The sequence below is a fragment of the Vigna radiata genome, chromosome 7 (genome assembly GCF_000741045.1).
Source record: "Vigna radiata var. radiata cultivar VC1973A chromosome 7, Vradiata_ver6, whole genome shotgun sequence".
Taxonomy (NCBI): Eukaryota; Viridiplantae; Streptophyta; class Magnoliopsida; order Fabales; family Fabaceae; genus Vigna; species Vigna radiata.
The window spans coordinates 47,000,714-47,023,282 of record NC_028357.1 but is presented as its reverse complement, the minus strand read 5'-3'; the positions used below and the strand labels follow the sequence as shown (position 1 = coordinate 47,023,282).

At 31.1% G+C, this 22,569-nt stretch overlaps 2 protein-coding genes across 2 annotated transcripts; both read left to right on the top strand.

Moving 5' to 3' along the window:
• The first annotated feature begins 5,538 nt into the window (after positions 1–5,538).
• LOC106765488 (vacuolar protein sorting-associated protein 27) lies at positions 5,539–14,788 on the top strand. The gene is made up of 10 exons (XM_014650129.2): positions 5,539–5,747; positions 6,381–6,437; positions 6,521–6,585; positions 7,560–7,764; positions 7,853–7,953; positions 13,756–13,810; positions 13,914–13,973; positions 14,055–14,105; positions 14,203–14,281; positions 14,426–14,788. Exons 1-10 carry the CDS (start codon positions 5,664–5,666, stop codon positions 14,506–14,508), a joined length of 840 nt encoding a protein of 279 aa, XP_014505615.1. The 5' UTR covers positions 5,539–5,663; the 3' UTR covers positions 14,509–14,788.
• Positions 14,789–16,813: 2,025 nt separating this feature from the next.
• Positions 16,814–17,657, top strand: LOC106767645 (E3 ubiquitin-protein ligase RHA1B). Its single transcript, XM_014652577.2, has one exon. The coding sequence runs from the start codon at positions 16,959–16,961 to the stop codon at positions 17,460–17,462; it is 504 nt and encodes a 167-aa protein (XP_014508063.1). The 5' UTR covers positions 16,814–16,958; the 3' UTR covers positions 17,463–17,657.
• The last annotated feature ends 4,912 nt before the right edge of the window (positions 17,658–22,569 follow it).

The following is a 22,569-nucleotide window of genomic DNA, read 5'->3' as shown; positions in this document are numbered from 1 at the left end:
TGAACTTTTGAAAAAAGGAGGGACCACTTTGAACAAACCCTCTCAAAGAAGGGACCAAAATAGGTATTAAATCAAATTACAAAAATGATGTTTTAGAATTAATAATGTGTATAGAAGGATGATATTTAATTATTTTAATAATAAAAGTTTAAAATATAAATATAATTTTTATAAACCAGTTTTATAATTTTATATTGTATTATTTTTTAAAATAAATTTCTTATAAAGTTTTCTACTTTATCTCTAAACGTTATAAGCATTTCTTTGTCTGTTTAAAGATAAAAAAAGTCAAAGTAATCCTTGAAATGAGTTTTTCATATTTATTTAATTGGTTTCTATAATTAAGTTATTCTCTATCTTTAGTTTATGAGTTATTTTTTGTGTATGAGATTATTCTAGTTTGCATATACGGTCTGAATCTTCTATAAGATTTTTTACTGAACAATGATCTTAAGAGTGTACCTTAATTATGTGTTTGTATTGTTTGTGGGGGCAAATAGAACTTTTGAGCTCCTAAAAGTATTTTGAGGGTTCTAGAATTGTTTGATCATCTTTCAAACAAGGGAAAGCCAAATACTTTATTTTAAAGTTATTGGTGCTTTGAGAATATAAGTTTTTAGAATATGAGTTTGAATGTCTAAGTTGCATGAAATTGATTGAATTACTGGTATTGGCATTTGAGCATGTTAGAAATCTATTTGTGTAAATGATTGTGTATTGTTTGAATTAGTGTTGAACTGAGGAATTGAAGATTTGACCATTTGAGTAAGTTGGTATGCACTGTGACATTGAAAGCTATTTTTAAACCAAGTACTAAGTAGGGAATACCAATTTAATCATTTGAACAGGTCCCTTCATCCCAAAATCACAGTTTTGAATTTATTGTTTTATGGTATGACACTAAGCAGTGAGGAGCTGACATTGAGCATCAATTCCTTATGCGGGTCTGGGAGCATTTTAGCTCCAGACTATTGAGTGCTAGATTTGTACCATTGAGCGCACAAATTTATGAATGCTCTGGCGTTGAGCGGTGGTAGAGCATTGTTGAGTGTCATTTTTCACTACAGGTTTGAAATAATTTAATTATAGGTCGTTGAGCAACATAATGGTGTCCTTGAGTGAGACATTTTGTAAAAAAGAATGGCCTTGAGCGCCAAGACTACCGCTGAGTGTCATCTTTTGCGAAAGGTTTGGCGCTAAGTGTCTCTTTTGCAAGAGGTCTTGCATTGAGCGTCACTTTTAAGTGTTAGCTATGTTATGATTTTTTTATGCTTTGATTTGTCTAAGATGATTTAATATGGATATGAGGTATGTTTAATATTTATTATGGATTGAAAACATGGTTATGAACACATACAGTAATTGTGGTGTAAGGAATTTTAAGGACAAATTTTTGTAGTGGTTTTCCATAATGTATGTATTAATGTAAGGATTTCGTATTAAAAGTTATTTGACATTTTAATAACCATTTAATCTCAAGTAGAGAATAATGAGATACATGGTGAGAGGAACATGAGGTCCTAGTTTAGGGGCTTTACCTTGACAAAAAACATTAATGGACTAACTTTGTGTATGGTAAGGTAAAACTCGTTGACAGTAGTTTTGCAGCTCAAGGGTGAGTCCCTCCACGTAGGTACACTCCCCATCAGCGGAAGCATTCCCAACCAACCACAACCACGAGTAGCCCTTTCCACGGTTGGGTTTAACAAAGAGGAGGTTACTTGTGGGTTACACAAACACCAATAACATCTAAGCCTAACTATATAAGGATTGACACAATTATCTACCCAAAACCTTAAGACAACGAGTTAATGTGTCTTTCACCTTTATACACTGCTCTACTTTCTCATTTCTATCTAATGTGGGACTTAGACTCACACTTGGATTCCCAACAAATATCTTTATAAATATTGTAAGATTGTTCTTTTTTGGTACATTAACTTACTCTTTCTTCTCTGTTTGTTTGTTTCTCTTATTGTTTTTAATGATCACCTTAACAATGTGAGTATATAAAAATGTTTTGATAAATCCAATGCTGGACGGGAGTGGTGAGAGTCAGATTGTTTGATTTCAATCTATATCTATTTTTTAAAAACTTTAACATATTTAATATTATGTTTTAATTTAATAGGATCTTTAGTCTTGTAATTATATTTCAGAGAAATATAAAAATATTTATATACTTTTCTTTGACTTATCTGTTTTTTTTATGCATAATGTTTCTAATATACTATTAAAATGGAACGATACATATTAATTTTATTATATTAAATTTCATATTTTTTCATTGCACAATTTTCACGTAAAAAACAATCAAAATATAATAATAATAAGTTAGTTTTAAATATAATTACACGTGAAATTGTATAAAACAACAAAATACAATAAGTTTCCAACTTTGATTAACAAAACATTTCCTCCAATAAAGATTAACAACACCAGGTTAACAAAACTTTTATTAACAACACCAGGTTAAGGATTTCATTTCATTTTTTGTTTATCCTCGTCCAAACCATTTTCGTCTTAACTTCTTTTCAATTTTATCTCAACAAATTATTCTTTTTCGATTAAAAAAATAAATAAATAAGTCACATGTTTTTGTTAATACAAAACAATGAGGTTTAATATTAAAACAAAATACATAACATATGGAGAAAAATAAACAAAATAATATAAAAAGATTACATTCCATAGTTAATGAAAAAAAAGTTAAATACCAACAAAAACTTAATTGAAAATATAAAAATTTTAAATACTCAATAACCAAAAATAAAAACTTAAGTGAAAATGTTCATATTTATTAAGAATTTAAAACTTAATTAAGTCTAAGTTTTATTAAAAAAAAATATATAAATGTTATAAATATATTGATGATAATATTAGGAACACGAAAATTCAAATTGAAAATTTGGCTATACGATTTTTAATTCGAAGTAAACTACTTATTGTTAGTTTATTTTAATTTTGATATAAAAGTTTACAAGATTTCGATGACATTATAGTATTCTTGTGTTTGAATCTAACATTTTCATGTACAATATCTAGTCTACGTTTGAAAAACCGATGAACACCACCTAAAAGTTGAAAAAGTATGGTTAGAATGAGAAGTTAGTGAAATAAGTGGCTTATTGCATATATATTTTTTCAATGTTAGACAACTTTTTCCTTGAGTTTTACGAAGTCTTAATGTGATTTAATAAAAAAATACTATCTAGAAATCAATAATTAGTATGATCAATATAAAAAATATAGAATAAAAATATATGAAATATATTTCCCAAATAATTCAAACCATGATATATGGATATTGATTTTTATTTTGTTTTATTTCTTGCGAGTTTTAAAAGTTGTTTACATTTCAAGATTTTAACTGTTATTAATGATTGTGACGACCTTTCTCTCTGTATTGGTGAAAAACTTATTATACTGTGTGTACGTAACGTAACCATCACTGAGGAATAAATTGGAAAATTCACGATCGTTTATGACATTGAATTTACTAACTTTGTTAGGTTTATTATCATATGTTCATAATGTTATTTGTTGTAACACTTAAGTGTCGCCATCCAACCATTGTGTTGCTTCTTATTTTTCTCAATTTGTCGTAATAGTAATTAAATAATAGTAAAATAATTCCATACGTTAGGGAAAAAAATTAATGTAAATCTTGACATGCAATTAACAAGTTTTTTTTATTATATTTTGATACGAGACATTTAACGTTTTGTAATGTTGATTGAATGATTATTGAGTATGATTAAATTTTAGTGGGATTAGTGATTAAGGAAGAAAGGATCCATCATTTTTTGATGATGAGTTTGGACACTATAAAGACGTTGATCAAAGTATTATGAATGAAAAAAGAAAAAAATTTCTTAAGTCATTCATCTTATATTAACTTATTAGAATTTGATAATTATACTATATTTTGATGTTACCTTAGAGTTATAAAGATGGAAGGAAATAATATATTAATCTTCTAGTAATCTTAAAGTAAAGAGTATTATATGATATGATGGTTAAGGAGTGTTGTTTGATGTCAACGTTGATTAACAAATTAATGAATTAATTTATTATTGTCTTAATGATGAACCTACAAAGTCATACATTAATCATTGTTAGATATAAAATAATATTGATTAAATTAAAGAATTTAATTTTATATATTTTATTTAAGTGGAAGATTATTATATGTTTTGTTAGTACCAAAAATATAATTAATATAAAATTTTAGAATATGTAAAATTGATTGAGTAAGAAGGAATCAATCATTTTAGTAAGCAAGTAGATTTTTAGAAGGAAGTTATTTACTTTTTTAAAATAAATTTTTATTAATTATTTTTATATTAAATAATTAAATAAATGATTTTTTTTATTAAAATCAATTTTTTTATTAAAATGGTGATAAAAGGAAATTAACAAATGGTATGTCTCTTAAGATATAGATTATTTTTGTTTTACTCTTAAAATTAAAAATAAAATGGCTATAGAATTTTTGGGCCTATAATACGACGTATACAATTTTCGAGTCTATAATGCGGCATATACAATTTGGGTGTTACTCCCTACACCTTTCCGATTGCTCCCTCCACCTATCCCTTTCCTCTTTTACCCTTCATTCTATTTTTCTATTTCTTATTTTTAGGATTAAAATTTTATAAGAATTATTCTCTCCACTACCAAATACTACCTACACCTCCTAATCCCTCTTTTATGTTTCACTAATTTTTAAAGGAATGTAAATATATATTGATTCATAAACGGATATCCACGTTCGTTCAAGAAAAAATGTACGTTGACATTCGTTTAAAGTTAAAGAAAGTTTGCATCTTACTTGAAAAGGGAAGGGAAGAGTAAACAAAGATTCCTGAAGCCACAAACAGAGACAATGACCACTAAACATCCAAAGATTTTGATAATGCAAGTGGCGTCAAATCTCAGCGAATCACAAAACCATACAACTCATCGGAAAGGACCGACGCCAACCTTGCATTATGCGATGAGATGCCATGGATTTTGATAGTTTAGTTATTTTCCCAACTATGACATTCCGTATTTAAAATCATATAAGGTATGTATCTATCTATAGTGCATCTGGGGTCGCCAATTCAGAAGCTCATCCCCCTTCTGTAGTTGTTTGCTAGGGTTCCACATCCAAGAGGAGGGGGTGGTGGTTGTGGTGTTAGGGTTTGGTTAAGATTGTTTTTTTTTTTGGTGTTGGGATTGTGATAATTTTTGGATCTGGGTCATGGAGACTAGACCAATCTTTGCAGCCATGGTATAGTCACTTACTGATATTTAAGATAAAAGTGAAGGGGTGAAGGGGTGCAGGGATATTTAGGATTTTAAAAAGGCTAAATAAAATTAAATGATAAAAATTAAATTAATGAGGATATTTTTGGAATTAAAAGAATAATGGAGAGGTGTAGGGAGTATTTAGGGAGGTGAGGGAGTAACTCCCATGCAATTTTCGGGCACAGGCCCACTTGTATTTTTTATCCAAAAGCAAATAGGTCCAAGAAAATCAGAAACACTCTTCAACCCAACAAAAATTAATGTCGTTATTCCTGATCCTCCATTTTGAGAAATGAATTGATTCTCGTGACTCTGTGATTTGATCAGCACACACAGAGACTGAAATTTGGAAGCGGAAAGAGAAGATCATGTCAACTGCTGAAGCTCCTCAATTCCAAGAAGCAGCGCGATGCGTTGTCTGCAATTGCGGTTTCAACACCTTCAGAAGAAGGGTACATCTCTCATCTTCCTCACCTTTGTTTCCAATTTCGATCAGAACTTCTGCTTTTTAATTCTTTCATGTTACGCCCCCTCTTTGAATGTATCATAAACTTTATGAACACTTTGCTGTTTGTTTACCGATTTTGGGATCATCATAGATGTAAAATAGTCGGTGTTTGAATCTGTTGGGTCGGTTAGTGTTTTTATTTAAGGAATTAGAACGAAGTTTATTATTTAATAATGTAAGATCAAGAATGATAATTTTTTTATTAAATGCTTTTATATTAAACGTTCGTATTGATCATGGTGCGTAGGAGTTGGTTAATCAACATATGCGTCGACCTTTCTTTTGGTTTGGCATGCAGTTGGGTAGAAATGAAGTTTAATTTATATATATTTTTTTACTGTTTTAGAGATACACTTAATAAGAATTTATCTTATGCTCATGTTGTATCAATGAATAAGATAATGTGGTGAGAATAGAATAGTGAAAATTTATTGGATGTCTCTGTAAGATATCCATATGTATGTGTATATAAACTAAGTCCACATTCTGCTATTTCACGTGAAAATCAGTTCACTGGAAAATTTCCAGTATTGGAAAGTGACTATACTGTATACTTCTGTATAATGTATATATGCAGCATCACTGTCGATCCTGTGGGAGAACATTATGCAGTGAACATTCATCAAATCAAATGGTATGCTATTTTGCCTTTGGTTTTGGATATTAATGCCAGTGTTATCCTTGATGAGCTACATTTAACCACATATTTCTTTGTAGGCTTTACCACAATTTGGCATTTACTCTAATGTCCGAGTATGTGCTGATTGTTTCAACAACTCAGGGTAAATTACTTTCTCACAACTTCATATAATGTGTTTTTATTGTTTTTCAATAATCATTTGGGTAAATGAAATTTTAAAAGCACCATTTGAGTACCTGTAAATTTAATTTATTCTCCACCTTGTTTAGTCGAACTTGTGATCTATTTAAGCATAAATGTAAGACTTAACTATTGAAGGTTTTTTCTAGGCTACCCTAAATACACCGGATCTCTTTATTTTGTTTATAAAGGCTCCAATGTTCAAGCAGTTTTGGAATAGTATTCTGTTTTTTTGTTTTGGTGGATAAAGTATTTCTGTTCTAATCGATATGGCAAAATGTAATTGCAAAAGCTGTGTATGCTTTTTCTTATAAAAGGATAAATTCTTGAAGATGAGAAGGGGATTACAAAGTGTTAGGATGAGTAGAGTTTCTCCTTAGGAAAGAAAAAAAGGGAAGAGAGAGAGAGAGAGAGAGCAGAACACATATATGAAAAAAAGTTACCCGATCCTTCCCTGAACATATTTTTAATTGGGAAAACGCTTTTTCAAAGACCATTACGAAATAGAGAGACCGAGAGTCTAATCTTACAGAAGTTATGTGAACTAATAATATAAATTATTTAGCATGAAAAGATATCTCATGATAAACTTTCAAACTCTTATTTCACTCACAATTTCGGATTGGAAGTACACATCCCCCAACCTCTGGGACAGCATAATGCATATCTTAGTTATCAGCATTATCCTTTTTTTTTTTTTTTTTTTTTTTTATATTTTTACTCTGAAGGGCAATGACAAGGAAAACGTCCTCTTGTCCCTTTTTTAACTTGTAAAATTTTTACTTCCATTTGTTTATGTTTCTCTTTGTATTTGTCAATTTAGCCTTCCTCTACAAGTATTTTATTTTTCCTTTTTTGTAGAAATATCGTTGCTTTCTACACAAGACCAGTATTATTTAGGAATTATTTATGCATTACATATTCTCTGTGGCACAGGTCTGGAAAGGATGTACCACGGGGTTCTTTGGGCGGAGCTAACAGTGTGACGGATACAATTTCTAAATTAGATATTAACGCAAATGCTGATTCAAAATCCACACCAACTGCAGCGAGTAATCTTGTAAAAGAGTGTAAGTGTGGAATGCCACTTTGCATTTGTGAAGCTCCCGCCTCTTCCTCCTCTGATGCACCCTCCCAACAGGTAATAATTTTTAATATCATATGCATATTTTCGATTTTGTTTGTGCAATTCGCAGACTCACAATTTTTCTGTCTATCCTCTATGACAGAGGAAACCAAGCCCAGTTATTGCAGCTCCATCAAATCCTAAACCTAAGAAAACAGAAACTGCTCCGAAAAATAGAAGCTCCAGTTCAACTAGCAAATTTAGGTCAGTACTGATTAATTCATATATGTTTTTGCCGAAGTGAAATTGAATTTCCACTTGAACTGAAATTATATTTGGTGTGAGAGAAAAAAGAGAGCATGGGATGAATTCTGCATGTTTAGGCCACAAGAACACTATTGATTTGTAATAGAGAAAACATAATTACAAAATATTCAATTACCCTATTTTAAGATAATATGAATATCAAATTAATCTAATTAATCCTAATAACCGTTGTTACTGTATTTACTAGATTTTAACACTCTCCTCTAGCTTGAGTATGTAGGTCATGCACACCGAGCTTGTTTCATATGCAGTTAATCCAAAGACCCCTTTGGTGACTTAGTGAATATATTTGCTAGTTGATCATAGGAGTTGGCAAATCTAATAGTTATATCCCTGGACATGATTTTCTCTAATGAAGTGATGATCAACTTCGTCATACTTCATCCTTTCATGGAATACTAGATTGAGGTAATATGCATGTCGACTTGGTTATCATATAAGTAACCATTTTCAGAGCATTGCAGCGTAATGGTTAGCGTGAACAACAAACCAAAAGGGAGTGAATTGGTTTCTTATTGCAAATCGTGCCTTTAATAATTTTTTCTTATAATTCAATTTCCTTAATGATAAATTAAAACAATTATAAAGAGCGTAAGGAAGAGAGAAAATTGCACAGAAAATTTTATACTAGTTCAGATCATAAGGATCCTATGTCCAATTGTTAATCCAAATGAAGATTAACATTCCACTTTCACAAAGAAAAAAACAAGTTTAAGGTTTAGAACACCTTTCTTATTACCCTAAGAGATGAAACTCACTTCCCCAGAAGGCCACAAGGGATGAATACCTCCTTCGAATGCTTCATGAAGGATGACCACCTCCTTTGAATCTTCACAAAGGATGACAGACTTCACTCGGCATCAACAACAATACTCAATCAAAAACCCAGTGAAAGTTCGTGCTTTATGCCAACACCAAGTTCTCAAAGGCACAACAAAAGTTTACACAAATCCTATAATACACTTATCACAACACACAAGCAATTTGATAAGATTTTGTATATTAGAAGCGTCTTAAATCAATATATAAAGATCTCAATCAAGGATACCTCCAAAAATCCGTTATTAGCTATTTAATGTATGATAATCGATTATCATAAGCTGGTAATCGATTATTCCAGAGACAAAAAAATGAGTTTTTAGCAACTTTTAAAAACTTCTTTGTGATAATTGATTATCTTTAGTGCTAATCGATTATTGCAGAGTTTTTCTGACTCCAAAACGAATTTTAAAGCATACAATACATGGAATCAAGGATAAATAACACCCTATACATAAAACTACTAAATTACAAAAGCTTTAAAACAAACAAGTCTTCATGAAGGTCTTCTTGAGACTTGACTTTGAGATATCATCAAAACTTCTAAGCTTCAAGATTTTGTTGACAACCATTGTGTAACTTTCCTAAACTTTAGTTCCTAAAGCAATTGTTTGAGCCATGTGAGCTCGTGATTGGCTATAGTCATAGCTCATACTCGCCTCCACATTGCACATGCTTACAACATTGTGCTTCTTGCTTTTTCAATAGACAATGACCTCTTTGACAAATGTACAAAACCTAGAAATGGACCTTCTATCAATGCGGGAGCCTTCCTAGTTTATATCAATATACCTGACAAGTCAAGTGTGTCTTTTGTCTTTGAACAAAATATTCTTTCCTAGAGCTCCTATAATTTATTGACCAATGTGAGTAATTGTGTTCCAATAATCCGTATGTGGAGAATTGAGGAATTGACTTACTACACTTGCAAATGAGATATCCGGAAGAGTTGGTCATTATTTCGTTTGACCAACCTTGATTACATAATACATATGCCTATCGACAACTAATCACTGATTTCCTTGGTGGCAGAGGAACATGGTTTGATGTCCCATTGCTCTTTGCAATGCACACATCTCGTTTATTATAGCTTATTTTTGTCTTGGATGGACAAAGACTTCAGTTGTATTCTTAGGAGTAGTACCAGAGGACAAGGAAGACAAAAAATAGTAGGAAGTAGAAATGTGATGATAACTCAAAGAAGTATAAGATGGAGTAGGACTATAAGTAGAATGTATACTTTTTCGTAGAGCAATGGAAATTTTTTACTTAGGAGGCAAGATTGGAGGATGAGGTGACTGAGTTGGCTCCGAAGGTAAGTTTGTGGTGTTGTTAGTGCTAGTTGGCAGCCATATAGGATGGGTATGACATTGGGGAGATGGGCCTGGAAAAATGGAGAGTCCTTCAGAGGACAAAAGTGTACCAAGATAGGTGTAATTGTCGAAGGAGAAGTCATGGATGAAATACAAAGGAGATAGGTATGGTTCAAGCCCCAAAAAAGTAACTATTTTAAAGTTGACATCAACAAAGATGAAATACATGAAAAGAGTATGGGAATAAGACTTGTACCCTTTTTGAGATTGTGGACACCTACACTTCTGAGACACCAAAGAGAGTTTGTAAATCCTAGAATCAAAAGCATGAGCAGAAACATTAGAACCAAAGACCTGATAAGGTAAAGGATTGAGAGTGGTACAAATATAGAACTTGTTGAGGGATTTTACCTTTTAGAATGGAGGAAGACACACAATTGATAAGATATCACAGAAAGTATGTGTTACTCAAAAACTGATGAAGGACATGAAAGTGGAGAAGAGTTATGTTTGCATAAAAAATGTCAATTTTTCATTCAACAACTCCATTATGATGGAGTATGAGGAAAAGATGTTTGGCGTAATACACCATGCGCCATCATAAGGCGTGAAATTGAGTAATCAGATAATCATATGCACTATTACTTTGTAAAGTGCAAATATGGATACTAGATTGTTGATTTCATTAAAAAAACGATTGAAAAATAAAAATAAATAAATATGAGCAATCTTTCATAAAATATAACTACATAAAATAGTTACACTTATTTATATAAGTAACAAAGTATTTTGACCCTAATGTATAGGAAATACAACTCAGACTCCAAATATCTGAATGAACTAGACACAAGGGGATGAAGCCCAACTAATAGTGCGGCTAAAAAAAGAACTCTGGATATGCTTGCACAATTAACATTACTTAGAAAAATCTAACTTAGAAAGACTGGGGATTGAGTGTTTCAACTTATTAAAACTTGGATGTCTTAACTAAGCATGAACCAGCAAGGATGTTGTGGCTTATCCAAGAAGATAAGGTCTATTGAGCAAATATAGGCCATGAGACTCGCATCTAATGTCAGTTGTTCACCCACATTCTTTGCTCTTGCAAGAAAATCTTTAGTAAAAGAAATGACAGAATAAAGGGATTGTGTTAGTTGATTGAAGGACAATAATTAGAGGAAGTTCTAGGGACATAAAGGACATTATTAATGAAAAGACAAGGAAAATGATAGACAATACAAACACTCTGGGACTGTGTTTGAGAACCATTTACCAGGTGACAAAAGGTTATTAACCAAAGGTAGAAAGACAAGAAAAAAATGAATTTATTATTGGTGATATGATCGGTGGCCTAGAATCAAGGACCCAAGAGCACAAAGAGTGTGAGTGCAACAGTAGCAATGAAGCCACCCTAACGATCTTCATAACATTTCAGGAAGTCATCATAGGAAGGTGATGATACTAGTTCAAAGGCAACAAAGAAGTGGAAGCTAAAGAAGGAGGGCTAGAACTCTAAATAACCCAGGAAGTGAAAGGAGGTTGACCATACAGTGTCCAATGCTTATCAATTATGTGTGCCAACCTTTGACAATGTTCCCATCAAGGACGTCCTTTATTATGTTGTAAGGGTTTATTGTTGCCAGCGACTAAATCAGAAGAGTCAAGTGAGAAAGGAAGGGGCTAAGACTCAGAGGAGGCTTTAGTAGCAACACGAAAGAGAGTCGCCAATACTGCCCATGTTAGCTTATATGGGGCTACCAAGATTTGAGCTCAAGCATTATAATACTTTGTGGGTAAACCATATAAGGCCAAGGGCAGGAATAACTTTTGATGATTTTGAAGCTCTGCTACAAGAGTAACAACAAAGACCTTGCCCAAATAAATCGAATCAGAATCCTTAATCTGGCAACCCTATGGATGGTCATGAGAACTTCACAAATCTAATAGCCCTTGAGAAGTGTTTGTAAAAGGTTGTTTGGCATGTGTTTGAATTGCTTTGCAGGTTTGTGAGTGTGAAATACATGATGAAGACATGGGTGAATGGTGGCTTGGATGGTACAACACAACTAAGTTCAAACTTCTTCATACATGATCTACTATGGAAAAATTGTCTTTCTTTTTAGTGAGATGTGTCTCACTTACAATAAGCCAAAGTTCAACCTGAGAAGTGCATAAGGAGTAGTTCTTACCATCCAATAGCTTGGATGAGAAGTGCATTGACATGGCTGGTAAAAAACCGAGTGTTAAACTTCACAGTGCCAGAGGTTGACATTGGTCTGCAATAAGAGAGAAACTGGCAAATAATGGCCAAAACAGGACAAAACAGTGGCAAGGAGATGTCCAAACACCAAACCGAGACCATATGTAGATGGTGGAAAGATTGGCAAACAAATCCCAATTGATGGTGTTAGGAATAGACACATGATGTGTTGTCAAATTTGTTGGATTTGGCAGCATGTGGGAGAAGCACACATGGATAGAGGCTGTGTGTCTGGGTGCATGCAACCTCCGATGGCTATCAAATTGATGGGAATAGGCTGCTCTTAAGGAGACAGTGTGAATGGTTTGCTGCTTGTCAGAAAAGACTAGTGGTGGTGGCAAGAATAGAATGGCAAAACATTGATGAAAAAAAAAAGAGATTCTGATGAACGGTAGGTTTATCAGGACATCTTGGAATCATCCTCTGGTTAGGCTCTGGATTTCATGTTGATAAAATGAGAAACAAGATAGCTTATGATGAATTTTCTGTGTCTAGACCATTATGGAGCTATTGAATTATAGGGAAAAAAAAATTCAATTACCCTATTTTATACTATTAATTAACATAAATATAGAATCAATCTAATTCATCTTAATATCCACCATTACTATATTTACAAGATTCTAACAGTATTCTCGTACATTAAGCATTCCTTGGCTGAGATGATAACCTTACCTGTCATCTGAAACTCAAGCTGAAAAAGCAAACAATTTCTGGAAAATTAAGGAGTGGATTTACGTTGGAATATTCTGGACGGGAATTATAATCCAGCCATAGACACCATAATGGCTGTTTGCTATTTATTCTTGTTTTCCTTGTGAATATGAGAGAATGAATTGAGGAAGTACATTCATCTGGAAAATTTGGCATTTTTGGTATCCTGACATTTCTGAGATACTATACATTTATGAAACAATCACGAGTCTCATTATACCTAAGTTAAGCTCATAAGCTGTTCACCTCGAATTCACGAGTTCTCATGTGTGTCACGTATTCGTATCCAATTATTTAAGATGTTTTACTTATACTTGTCAACTCAATCTATGAATCCCTAATTGTTTGATGATGTTGATATTTATAATTTTTTTACTTTGACAATGCCTAAGAAATAAAATCTTAATTTGGATTCGCACAATTGTATTGTAGTTATATATTTATTATGTTTTAGGAACTTCAGTACATTTTTAAATATGTATCGGTCATGTTTTGCATTTTGTTGTTTTCAGAATAAACATATTGTCGTGTTGGATAACATCGTATCCATGCATCATAGTTCATGAATTAATTTTTCACTTGAATGTTTTATTATTATGTCATCATTTGATGGTTTATGATGCAAATTTACAGTGCTATGAATGGCACCTCAGACAGACCTCAAAGTGATTATGGAGTTAGTGGAGAGGTAAATGTTTTTCTGTTTAAACGTAAACAATTACTTCTCTATATTGTGCTAAACGATATTGGGAGATTAAAATCATATCTTGAATTAACTGTGACGCTTTCAGGGTTTAAGAGAGGCAATAAAAAATGGTGATATTGGTGCTGTCAAGAAACTTCTTAATGAGGTTTGTCACTTTCTAAATGAGGTTTGTACCTTTATAGGTTATATTTTTGGAAGTAGTATTCATGGATTCTGAAATGCACAGGGTGTGGATGCAAATTACAAAGACAAGCAAGGACTGTCTTTATTACATTTGGTACCTTTCTCTTTCTTTTGCCAAATTGTGCACATGCATGAGCATAGTTCTATTTTATTGATCATATGGTGTTCACCAATTTTAATATTCTCTGTAGGCTGCAGTCTTCAATCAAACTGATATAGTTTTCACTCTCATGGATTCGGGGGCAAGCCTGGAGTACAAAAATGCACAAGGCAATTGATCTTTTCCCTTTGTAGAATTCAGCCATTTATTATATTGTTTTTGCTATTGTTCTTTGTAAGAAATATCTTTAAAATAAAAATATGCAGCAAAATTGCTGTATGTATGAAAATCCTAACTGACTGTTTCTTGTTCAGGAGAAACACCTTTAGATTGTGCACCAGCTACATTGCAATACAAAATGCGAAAAAAGATGGAAGAAGGTGGCACAAGGGACTAAAGCATTTGAGCAATCTATTACTTTTATTAGTTGTCTTTTATGCAGTGCTCCCCAAAGAGGGCTTCAAATATTACCACCGTCTAAAAGTTCTTTTTTGCCAGAACAAAAAGAAATCTGCTTATGGATAACTTTGACAGAGATGGAGTTCAATTCATCTTTGTGAATTGGCAATCTAAGTATGCCGACCTATATAAGACACTTTATCAGTGACGCAAATCAGGCCGTTCCCAGTTTGTAAATTTCTTTGGTTAATGTCATCAAAGCATTCTTTTAGCGTGCATCTATGTGTTGTTAAGCTGAGCTTTCTTACTTTCTTATGTGTTGTTAAGCTGAGCTTTCTTACTTTCTTCAACCGCATGCAGTCATAAAGGGGAACTCTAAAAATTGAAAGGTTTCTAGGTATGATGTGGTATGAAAATTCCATTTCACGTCCATGTAATTTCTTCTCTCTTCTGTTGCAAGTAATGAGTCATAGTTGACTGTTTGGTGGCATATTGTCAATTTAATCCATGGTTCATGGATTAATCCTAACTTATTTTTTAAAAAATCTCATTTTATGAAGCTTCTCAAGTGGAGATTGAAAAAGAAACTCCAATTTTTAAAGTCTCCTTTAAAGTGAATTGATCAAGACTAAAATGAATTTAGTTTCAAATTACCAAATTTTAATTAATTTTTAGAAATAATATCATTTATATAGATATATATAAAATCATATATTTTATTAAATAGATTAATATGTTATAATTTTATAATATGATGATAGTTTATAAATAGGTTTAAAATTTTATTTATATTTATTTTTATTAGTTAAATACAGTATTATTAGTTAATCGCAAATGAAATTAGAAGGCAATCAACACCAACTTTTGCTTAACACTTAACTTTTGCTCAACACGAGGAAGAAACAACATGTTTAAATTTCAAAATTTGAATTTTCTATCTTAAATTTAGATTTAGATTTCAAAATTTTTAAACTATGAAGTGTTTTTTAGACTAAATCACTTATAAAAATCTTCTTTTCCTTTTGACAATATGTATCAACTTTCATCCATAAATGTTCACACATAAACATTCCATTCTTAATTTTTTTCCTACATTGAACTTATTTTTCTTTGAGCTTATCTTTTACATATCATTTTCAATAACACATATTGTGATTTCTTAATATAATATAAGAACACGATGATACTTTTTTTTAAGAAAAATTTATAAAAAAATATAGTTAAGTTCATAAATATAAAACTAAATTTTAATATTTAAAAAATATTAATCATTTTTTATTTTTATGTAAAAGAGAAATAAAACTATTTAGTTTGTATACGTTGAGTTTATAAATCAGATGAATAAAACTTACTTAGTTACATTTTGTTTAAACACAACTCAGTATTGAAGTTAACTCTAACTCATTTTATTAATAAATTAAACTCTAAAAAGGTCTAATATAATTTTTATTCCCTATATTTGTAATAATAATTAAATGCTTTCTTATTGAGGAAACTGAATTTTTCTGATCCCAACCTCCTTAAATCAGGACAGAGTTAAATTAACATGTCTACTATATCGGCACTTTGGCTCCTCCACTAAGAACACCCTCTGTCATGTTCATCGTACTTCTTAATGAAATGAGGTAATGAACTGTGCATAGGTTGGATCTGAGTAGGATGTTAGGAATCTACACATGGAATGGGACCACTATGACGTCTCATGATCATGTCAAAAAGCAACCTCACCATTCTTCCCTTTACCTTTCACCTAACAAATCCCAATATTTTAACAACTCAATCCAATTATGCCCCAAATTCATGCCAGCCAAAAGTTTATCAATTTTCAAGAACCTTTCAACTTCAAAGCGCGTTTATTTGCTACATTAAAATAAGTATTTGAAACTGTGCTTTATTTTCACCCTTTACCTCCTCACACTCTGGTAGAAAACCCCATGTTATTTTATAAGTGAGTTGATTGTAATTCTGAGAGATGCCATGCAGAAGTGTTTATATATCTAAAATAGAGGGACAAAAAGCCATCAAAACTAATTAATAGAGAATCTGAAGATCCATTTTTATACTATAAGTGTTATATCTCAACCCATTCTTTGATTACTAAAAAAAGAATGGCTTAACCCATCCCTCACACTGGCTAATGATCACACGCGGAAGACTCTTAAGGACTCGTCGGTGACCCTTTATTCCTAATCACATAAAGGACGGTGCATAAACTTTAACTAAACAATAAAAAAAAAAGGATAATCTGAAAAAACATAGAAAGAAAGAAATAACGTAGAAGTGAGTGAAAGTAAAAGGAAAGCCAAAGAGAAAGCAGAAAAAAAAGGCAGAGTAGTAGCCTCCACTACACCACCACTCCCTTCTGGGCTTTATAAAAAAGCCATTGAACCCATTACAACTTCCCCCTTTTCCCTTTCTTCTCTCTCCCACATACACTTTCTTCCACCAATGGGCTTCTACATCGAAGACCCTCTCTCCTGCTTCACAATAGGCCAGGCCATATACGAGGCTGCTCTCATTATTGCACTTCTCAGATGCCTTTTCTGCTTCCTCTTCAGACTCATCAACAACGACACAACCACAACCTCTCAAGACACCCCACCTCAATCCTCTCCTCAGACCACCACCACCCTTTTGCTCACCACCTTCGGAGACATTAAGGACAGGCTCCCACAGACCGAGGACACCTGTGCGGTTTGCCTCAGCCAGCTTCAGGTCCAGGACGAGGTTCGGGAGCTCATCAACTGTTACCACGTCTTCCACAGAGACTGCATAGACAGATGGCTGGAGCACGAGCACGACAATCACAACCCCACCTGTCCACTCTGCAGAGCCCCTTTGCTCAGTTCTTCCTGCCACCACTACTCCGCCGCTTGTCAGCCTCCTCCTCAGCCTAGTTGGGCTGTTGAGAGACTTCTCTATCTCTTCGGCGATGATTTGCTACCTTGCTAGTTACTTAATTGTTTCGGTTTTTGTTTCTAGATTCTGCACAAAAATAGCTTAGCCAAATATTCATTATTTGTTATCTTCATCTTACCTCAAATCATCCTCTGTCCTCTATCCTCGTGTAAATGTTGCTGTAACAAAATAACTAGGACACGCACTACCTTCAGGTTTCTGTCTGTATATATTCATATATTTTTTTCACATTTGGCTAATATTTCTTTCCCTCTTCCATTCTTTAATTCTTATTCTCGTCTGATTATTGTAAAAGGAACAGTAGTTTTCTTGCTCTGTTATCGTACGTTTAATTGGATATCGATTTAAGCCGTTTCAAAGCGAAATTCGTGTCATTCAAATCGGATTGAATAGGGTAATTCAATTGGTTTATCTATTTAGTGACCGATTCACGTCGATGGTTAGATAAACCAGTTGAACTAGTTTGAGGCATGGAACTTGTTGAATAAATCAGCTTCCAGTGTAAGTCTCAAAAAGTGAAAAAGAAAATTAAACACAAGAAGGGAAATCTTCTGTGTGCGCTTTATAAAAATCAGAACTTTCTGTTTTACATGTTTCTTCCATTAGATTTTGTCGATGCGATGGTGAAGTGTAGAAGCAGCTCGTATATCAGAAGCATATGTAGATTAGATAAATGATTACAGGATCTTCGATAACTCTCAGTACAGAGGCTCGGTATTTGCTCTGCAAGAACAAATCACTCTCAGATTTCTTCATTTTCTCATCCTTTTTAGGTTAAATATTTTCTTAAAATTTAATGTGAAATTAGAATTAATCTTTATTTTAAATTTTGATAAAATTTGATATTCATTCATTTTTTAATTTAAAAATTAAAATATATCACACCTTCAACAGAAATAAATTTTAATTGTAATTCAAAATTAAGATTAAAAATATATTTAAATGTTCAAAATTCAAAGATTAAAAATATATTTAACTGTAGGAGTATAGTAAAATTTAAAAGCTTGAAACTTCTCCAACTTTTGGAACATGTAAGGAGAAAAGATATTTTTACACTAAAAATCTCTTTTATACTCATTTGTTAATGTTATTTTTTTTTCTTTATAATACAACAGTTTATTTTACCCGTACACATAAATGTTATGAATAACAAAATATCATTATTTATAGAAAGAGGTTGTTTAATATTATTTAACAATTATTTAATACTCAAGAGTACGATGATTATAAAAGATAAACTTTTGTATTTATAAAAAAAAAAAAACTAATGAAAGATAATAAGTGAATGTCAAACAAGTAGAATAAATTCATTACTTCATTTATTGGGCAGGTATTGAATAATGGATGTTAGTGACAGAAGAAAAGAACAAGTCAGTGAAAAATTCATACGGATTTCATATTCTAATTTCTAATTACAAGTAACCATAGACAAAGAAAATGGTACATTTTGTTAAATTAATCACGATCTTTGGTTATATCATGGTGACATTTTGCTTTCTTAGTTGAAAATGTGGCTGGTGACATTTAAAAACACGAAACTTCAACCTCAATGGAGATTAACAAATGTTGTTTTTTCTTCCTCTTTTGGGGGCAAACAAAACGATGACGAAGATTACACTAAGTTGGGATAATAACAAAAGCAAAACGATCTGAGAAGCACTTATAATCATATTTAATCTATGGCTTCAAAAGTCATTCCATCAAAAACAGGTTGAATGAACGAGTTATTCAAAACCGCCTTATGACGTGTTAACACAATGCTTTTTTAAAACAAAACTTCATAATATGACTAAACATTCAAATGTTAAGACCATACACAAATAATTATTTATAGCAGTAATACAAGTTTAAATTGCAAATAACTTTTCTTAATTGCTGTAGTTGAACTTGCTTCTAAACCTCATAAACATCTATAAAAACAAATTACTCCTTTAAACAACATTTTAGTTACTCACACAATTCAAACACATTTCTCTCAAAAAGACAAAAATTAACTCTCAAACTTTTACTATTTATATTAATCAATATTAATAAAATCAAATGTAACAAAATAGAATAATACACTATTTTATATGTAAATTTCAACAAAAATATTTCATTTTGTATAATATGACCCTCCAATCAGTTATGGACTAGGTGGTCAGTCAATTTGGTTTCATATTAGAGCTGTCAAAACGGGTTATCCGGTTCGATCCGATCTGATCCACTATGAGTTGGTCACTTAGTGAGTCAATCCAACCTGACTCATTTATTAACGAGTCAGGAAAATTTGAACCCGACTCGATCCACTACGGATTGTTGGATAAATGGGTTGGCTCACTGGTTCACTTAATTACAATTTTTTTTAATAAAAAATTTACAAATTTTCTATAATTCAAATTTAAACAAATTTCACTCGTACCATGGGTGTTTAATTAATTTTGAAAATAGAAAACTTAAATAATTTTTTCAAGCAAAAAAAGATAATATTTTTTTTATAAAATTAAAATTAAATTTTAATAAAGTAAAACTAAGTAGGTAGGTTGGTGGGTTAACCTGTCTTACCACGAGTTCAAGCCGCATGAGCCAGATTTAAATGAGTCGGGTTGAAATCTGACCCGCATAAAAAAATTGTAATTTTTTTAAACCTAACCCGATTCAAACTCGTGATGGACCGGGTTGGCCTGCGAATTGTAATACATTTTGGCAACTCTATTTCATATGAGTTAGTGGGTAAATCAATCGGTTAGATTAAAAACAAAGTAAATCAATTGGTCAAACTAAAAAAAAAAAAGTTAAGATTAAGAATAATTTCAGAATCTATAAATACAAATATTCAGTTTATTGATTATATTAATTACACATTTATTACTTGATATTTAGATAATTAGTTACATTAATTATACATTTATTACAGACACATCAGAGTGTTTTTTGTTAGTAGCACTCTAATTTGAATGATAGTGAGAATAAATTGAAGACAGAAACTTTGGAGAAGATTTTTTAGATAAAAGTTTGACAAATTTTTTTCTTTTCTTTTTGTTGAAAATATTACATAGAAGGAGTATCTCTCTTTCTTTATCAAATATAATAAATTAGTTATTAGTTATTAGCTATAGTTATTATTACGTGAAAAAAATAATCTAGTTACTTTATGTTCATTTGAAATTAAGCCATGGTACCTTAAATAAATATTAGCGTGGGGCCAGTTTAGCCACACTTTAATACATATCTTACATCAATAATTGAATGATAATTAATCCCAATTATCATAGAGCCTTCAACTTTTTGTCTCAGCTTAAGATACCTAAACGCGATTTTATATTCCCTTAGTACGTCATCTTCAACTTCTCACTCAAAATATTTATACAAATATATGTCTGTATCTGCATGTAGTGATTTTGTATCATCTATAAACAATGCAAACAACTATTTTATTACATTAACATATTCTGCATACAACTATGGACAATGCATTCGCTTACGTTTACTTTATTGTATAATAAAATAAAATAAAATATCACGATAGTTATGTTATAACAGAAAAAGTTACTACAGTTTTATTATATTAATACTATAATTGTATAAAAAGTTAGGTGCACCGAAAACGTTTATTGAAATGGCATCATATTTATATAATAATACATATCAAGAAATAAATATTTGGAATTTACATCAATTAATGACTTAGAAGTGTTTAATTGCTACTTTCATGTATTTATTGTTGTTCTAATTACTGGTTCGCTTCTTGGTAATATATTATTATCGGCCTATTTATTTAAAATATTTATTATAGCATTATAGTTTTATAATGTTAAAACGTAAAGATTTAATAAAATAGTCTAGAAAAATACTCTTAAATCACAATAACTAAAAAAAAAAATTATATCATAAGTTTCTTCATTCAAAAAAGTCTTCAAAGCCATTAAATTGTCGTTCTAATGTGTCAATTTTTTTCATGTAAGTCCTTCTTGCATTTGTTAAGTGTCACCACAAATTTGTGAAAGCATTTAAACATCACGGAGAAGTTGGGGTTATAATCTAATATTGTCATGTTGGATCTTGATTGTGGGATGTTGTTCATTCTGCTTATTGATTGTACCATGTTGTCAGACTTGGTTTACATTAACAACATTTAATTTCTTCAAGATACGTGTGATCAACCTGGTTGGAAAAATGCACTGTCAAATAAATCTACCTCACGAGTAATATCTTTCCCGAATACACACTTATAATATTTAATTTTTGTTCTTAAGTAAACTTACCTATAATAATTTTATTTAAATGTAAACATACAATTTTCCAAGCATAATATTTAATATTTTCTAATTAAAGTCTATGTATTATTCAAATTGAATTTATATAAATTAATTCAAATTCCAATGTTTTAGCTACCTATAATTTGTTATATATTTAAAAAAAACAATTAAGTATATTTGTCGTAATTTTGTTGTCCACTTTTACCCTATATTTTTCATATCATATATAACAAAACATCTAAGTTCATAATTTAAATATTTTGTTACCTTAAAAATAAATAAAATTGATCCACACGTACATTATATATATATATATATATATATATATATATATATATATATATATATATATATATATATATATATATATAAACCATAGCAAACACAAACTTATATCACATAGTTGAAAATGCTAACAAAGGAAAAGTGTAATAATAATTTGAAAGAGTATTAAGAGTATTATTTAGTGACGATCAATAATACTACAAGTAATAAGTTCGCTTTTAAAACCCTTGCAACCATCACCAAAACCACAATAAGTATACTTAAAAACGCTCCACCACCAACCTTCAAACAAAGCCTTTCATGATTTTTTATACTCATGCAAGCAAAACAAAGAAATAAAGCCTAGTTAATTACCTATGAAAAAAAAAATCTAAATCCAATTCAATTGCTCCATGCAAAACATCCTAATTGATTGAAGGAAAATAAAGCATATCATAATAAATTATGAAGTCATGAATAATCAATTACGAGTTTAAAAGAAAGAAAAAACATAATTAATTATGCTTATCTTTAATTAGAAGTATTTTTTATTACATACTTTAAAATGTAAGTAAATTATGAAACTTTATATATTACAAATTTGGGAATGACCCTGCACTCTATAATCTAGAAATTTT

Coding starts and splice junctions, on each gene's coding strand:
- LOC106765488 (XM_014650129.2), top strand. CDS start 5,664: ATGTCAACTGCTGAAGCTCCTCAATTCCAAGAAGCAGCGCGATGCGTT. Junction 6,438..6,520: donor AACATTCATCAAATCAAATG/GTATGCTATTTT, acceptor ATTTCTTTGTAG/GCTTTACCACAATTTGGCAT. Junction 14,282..14,425: donor GGAGTACAAAAATGCACAAG/GCAATTGATCTT, acceptor TTTCTTGTTCAG/GAGAAACACCTTTAGATTGT.
- LOC106767645 (XM_014652577.2), top strand. CDS start 16,959: ATGGGCTTCTACATCGAAGACCCTCTCTCCTGCTTCACAATAGGCCAG.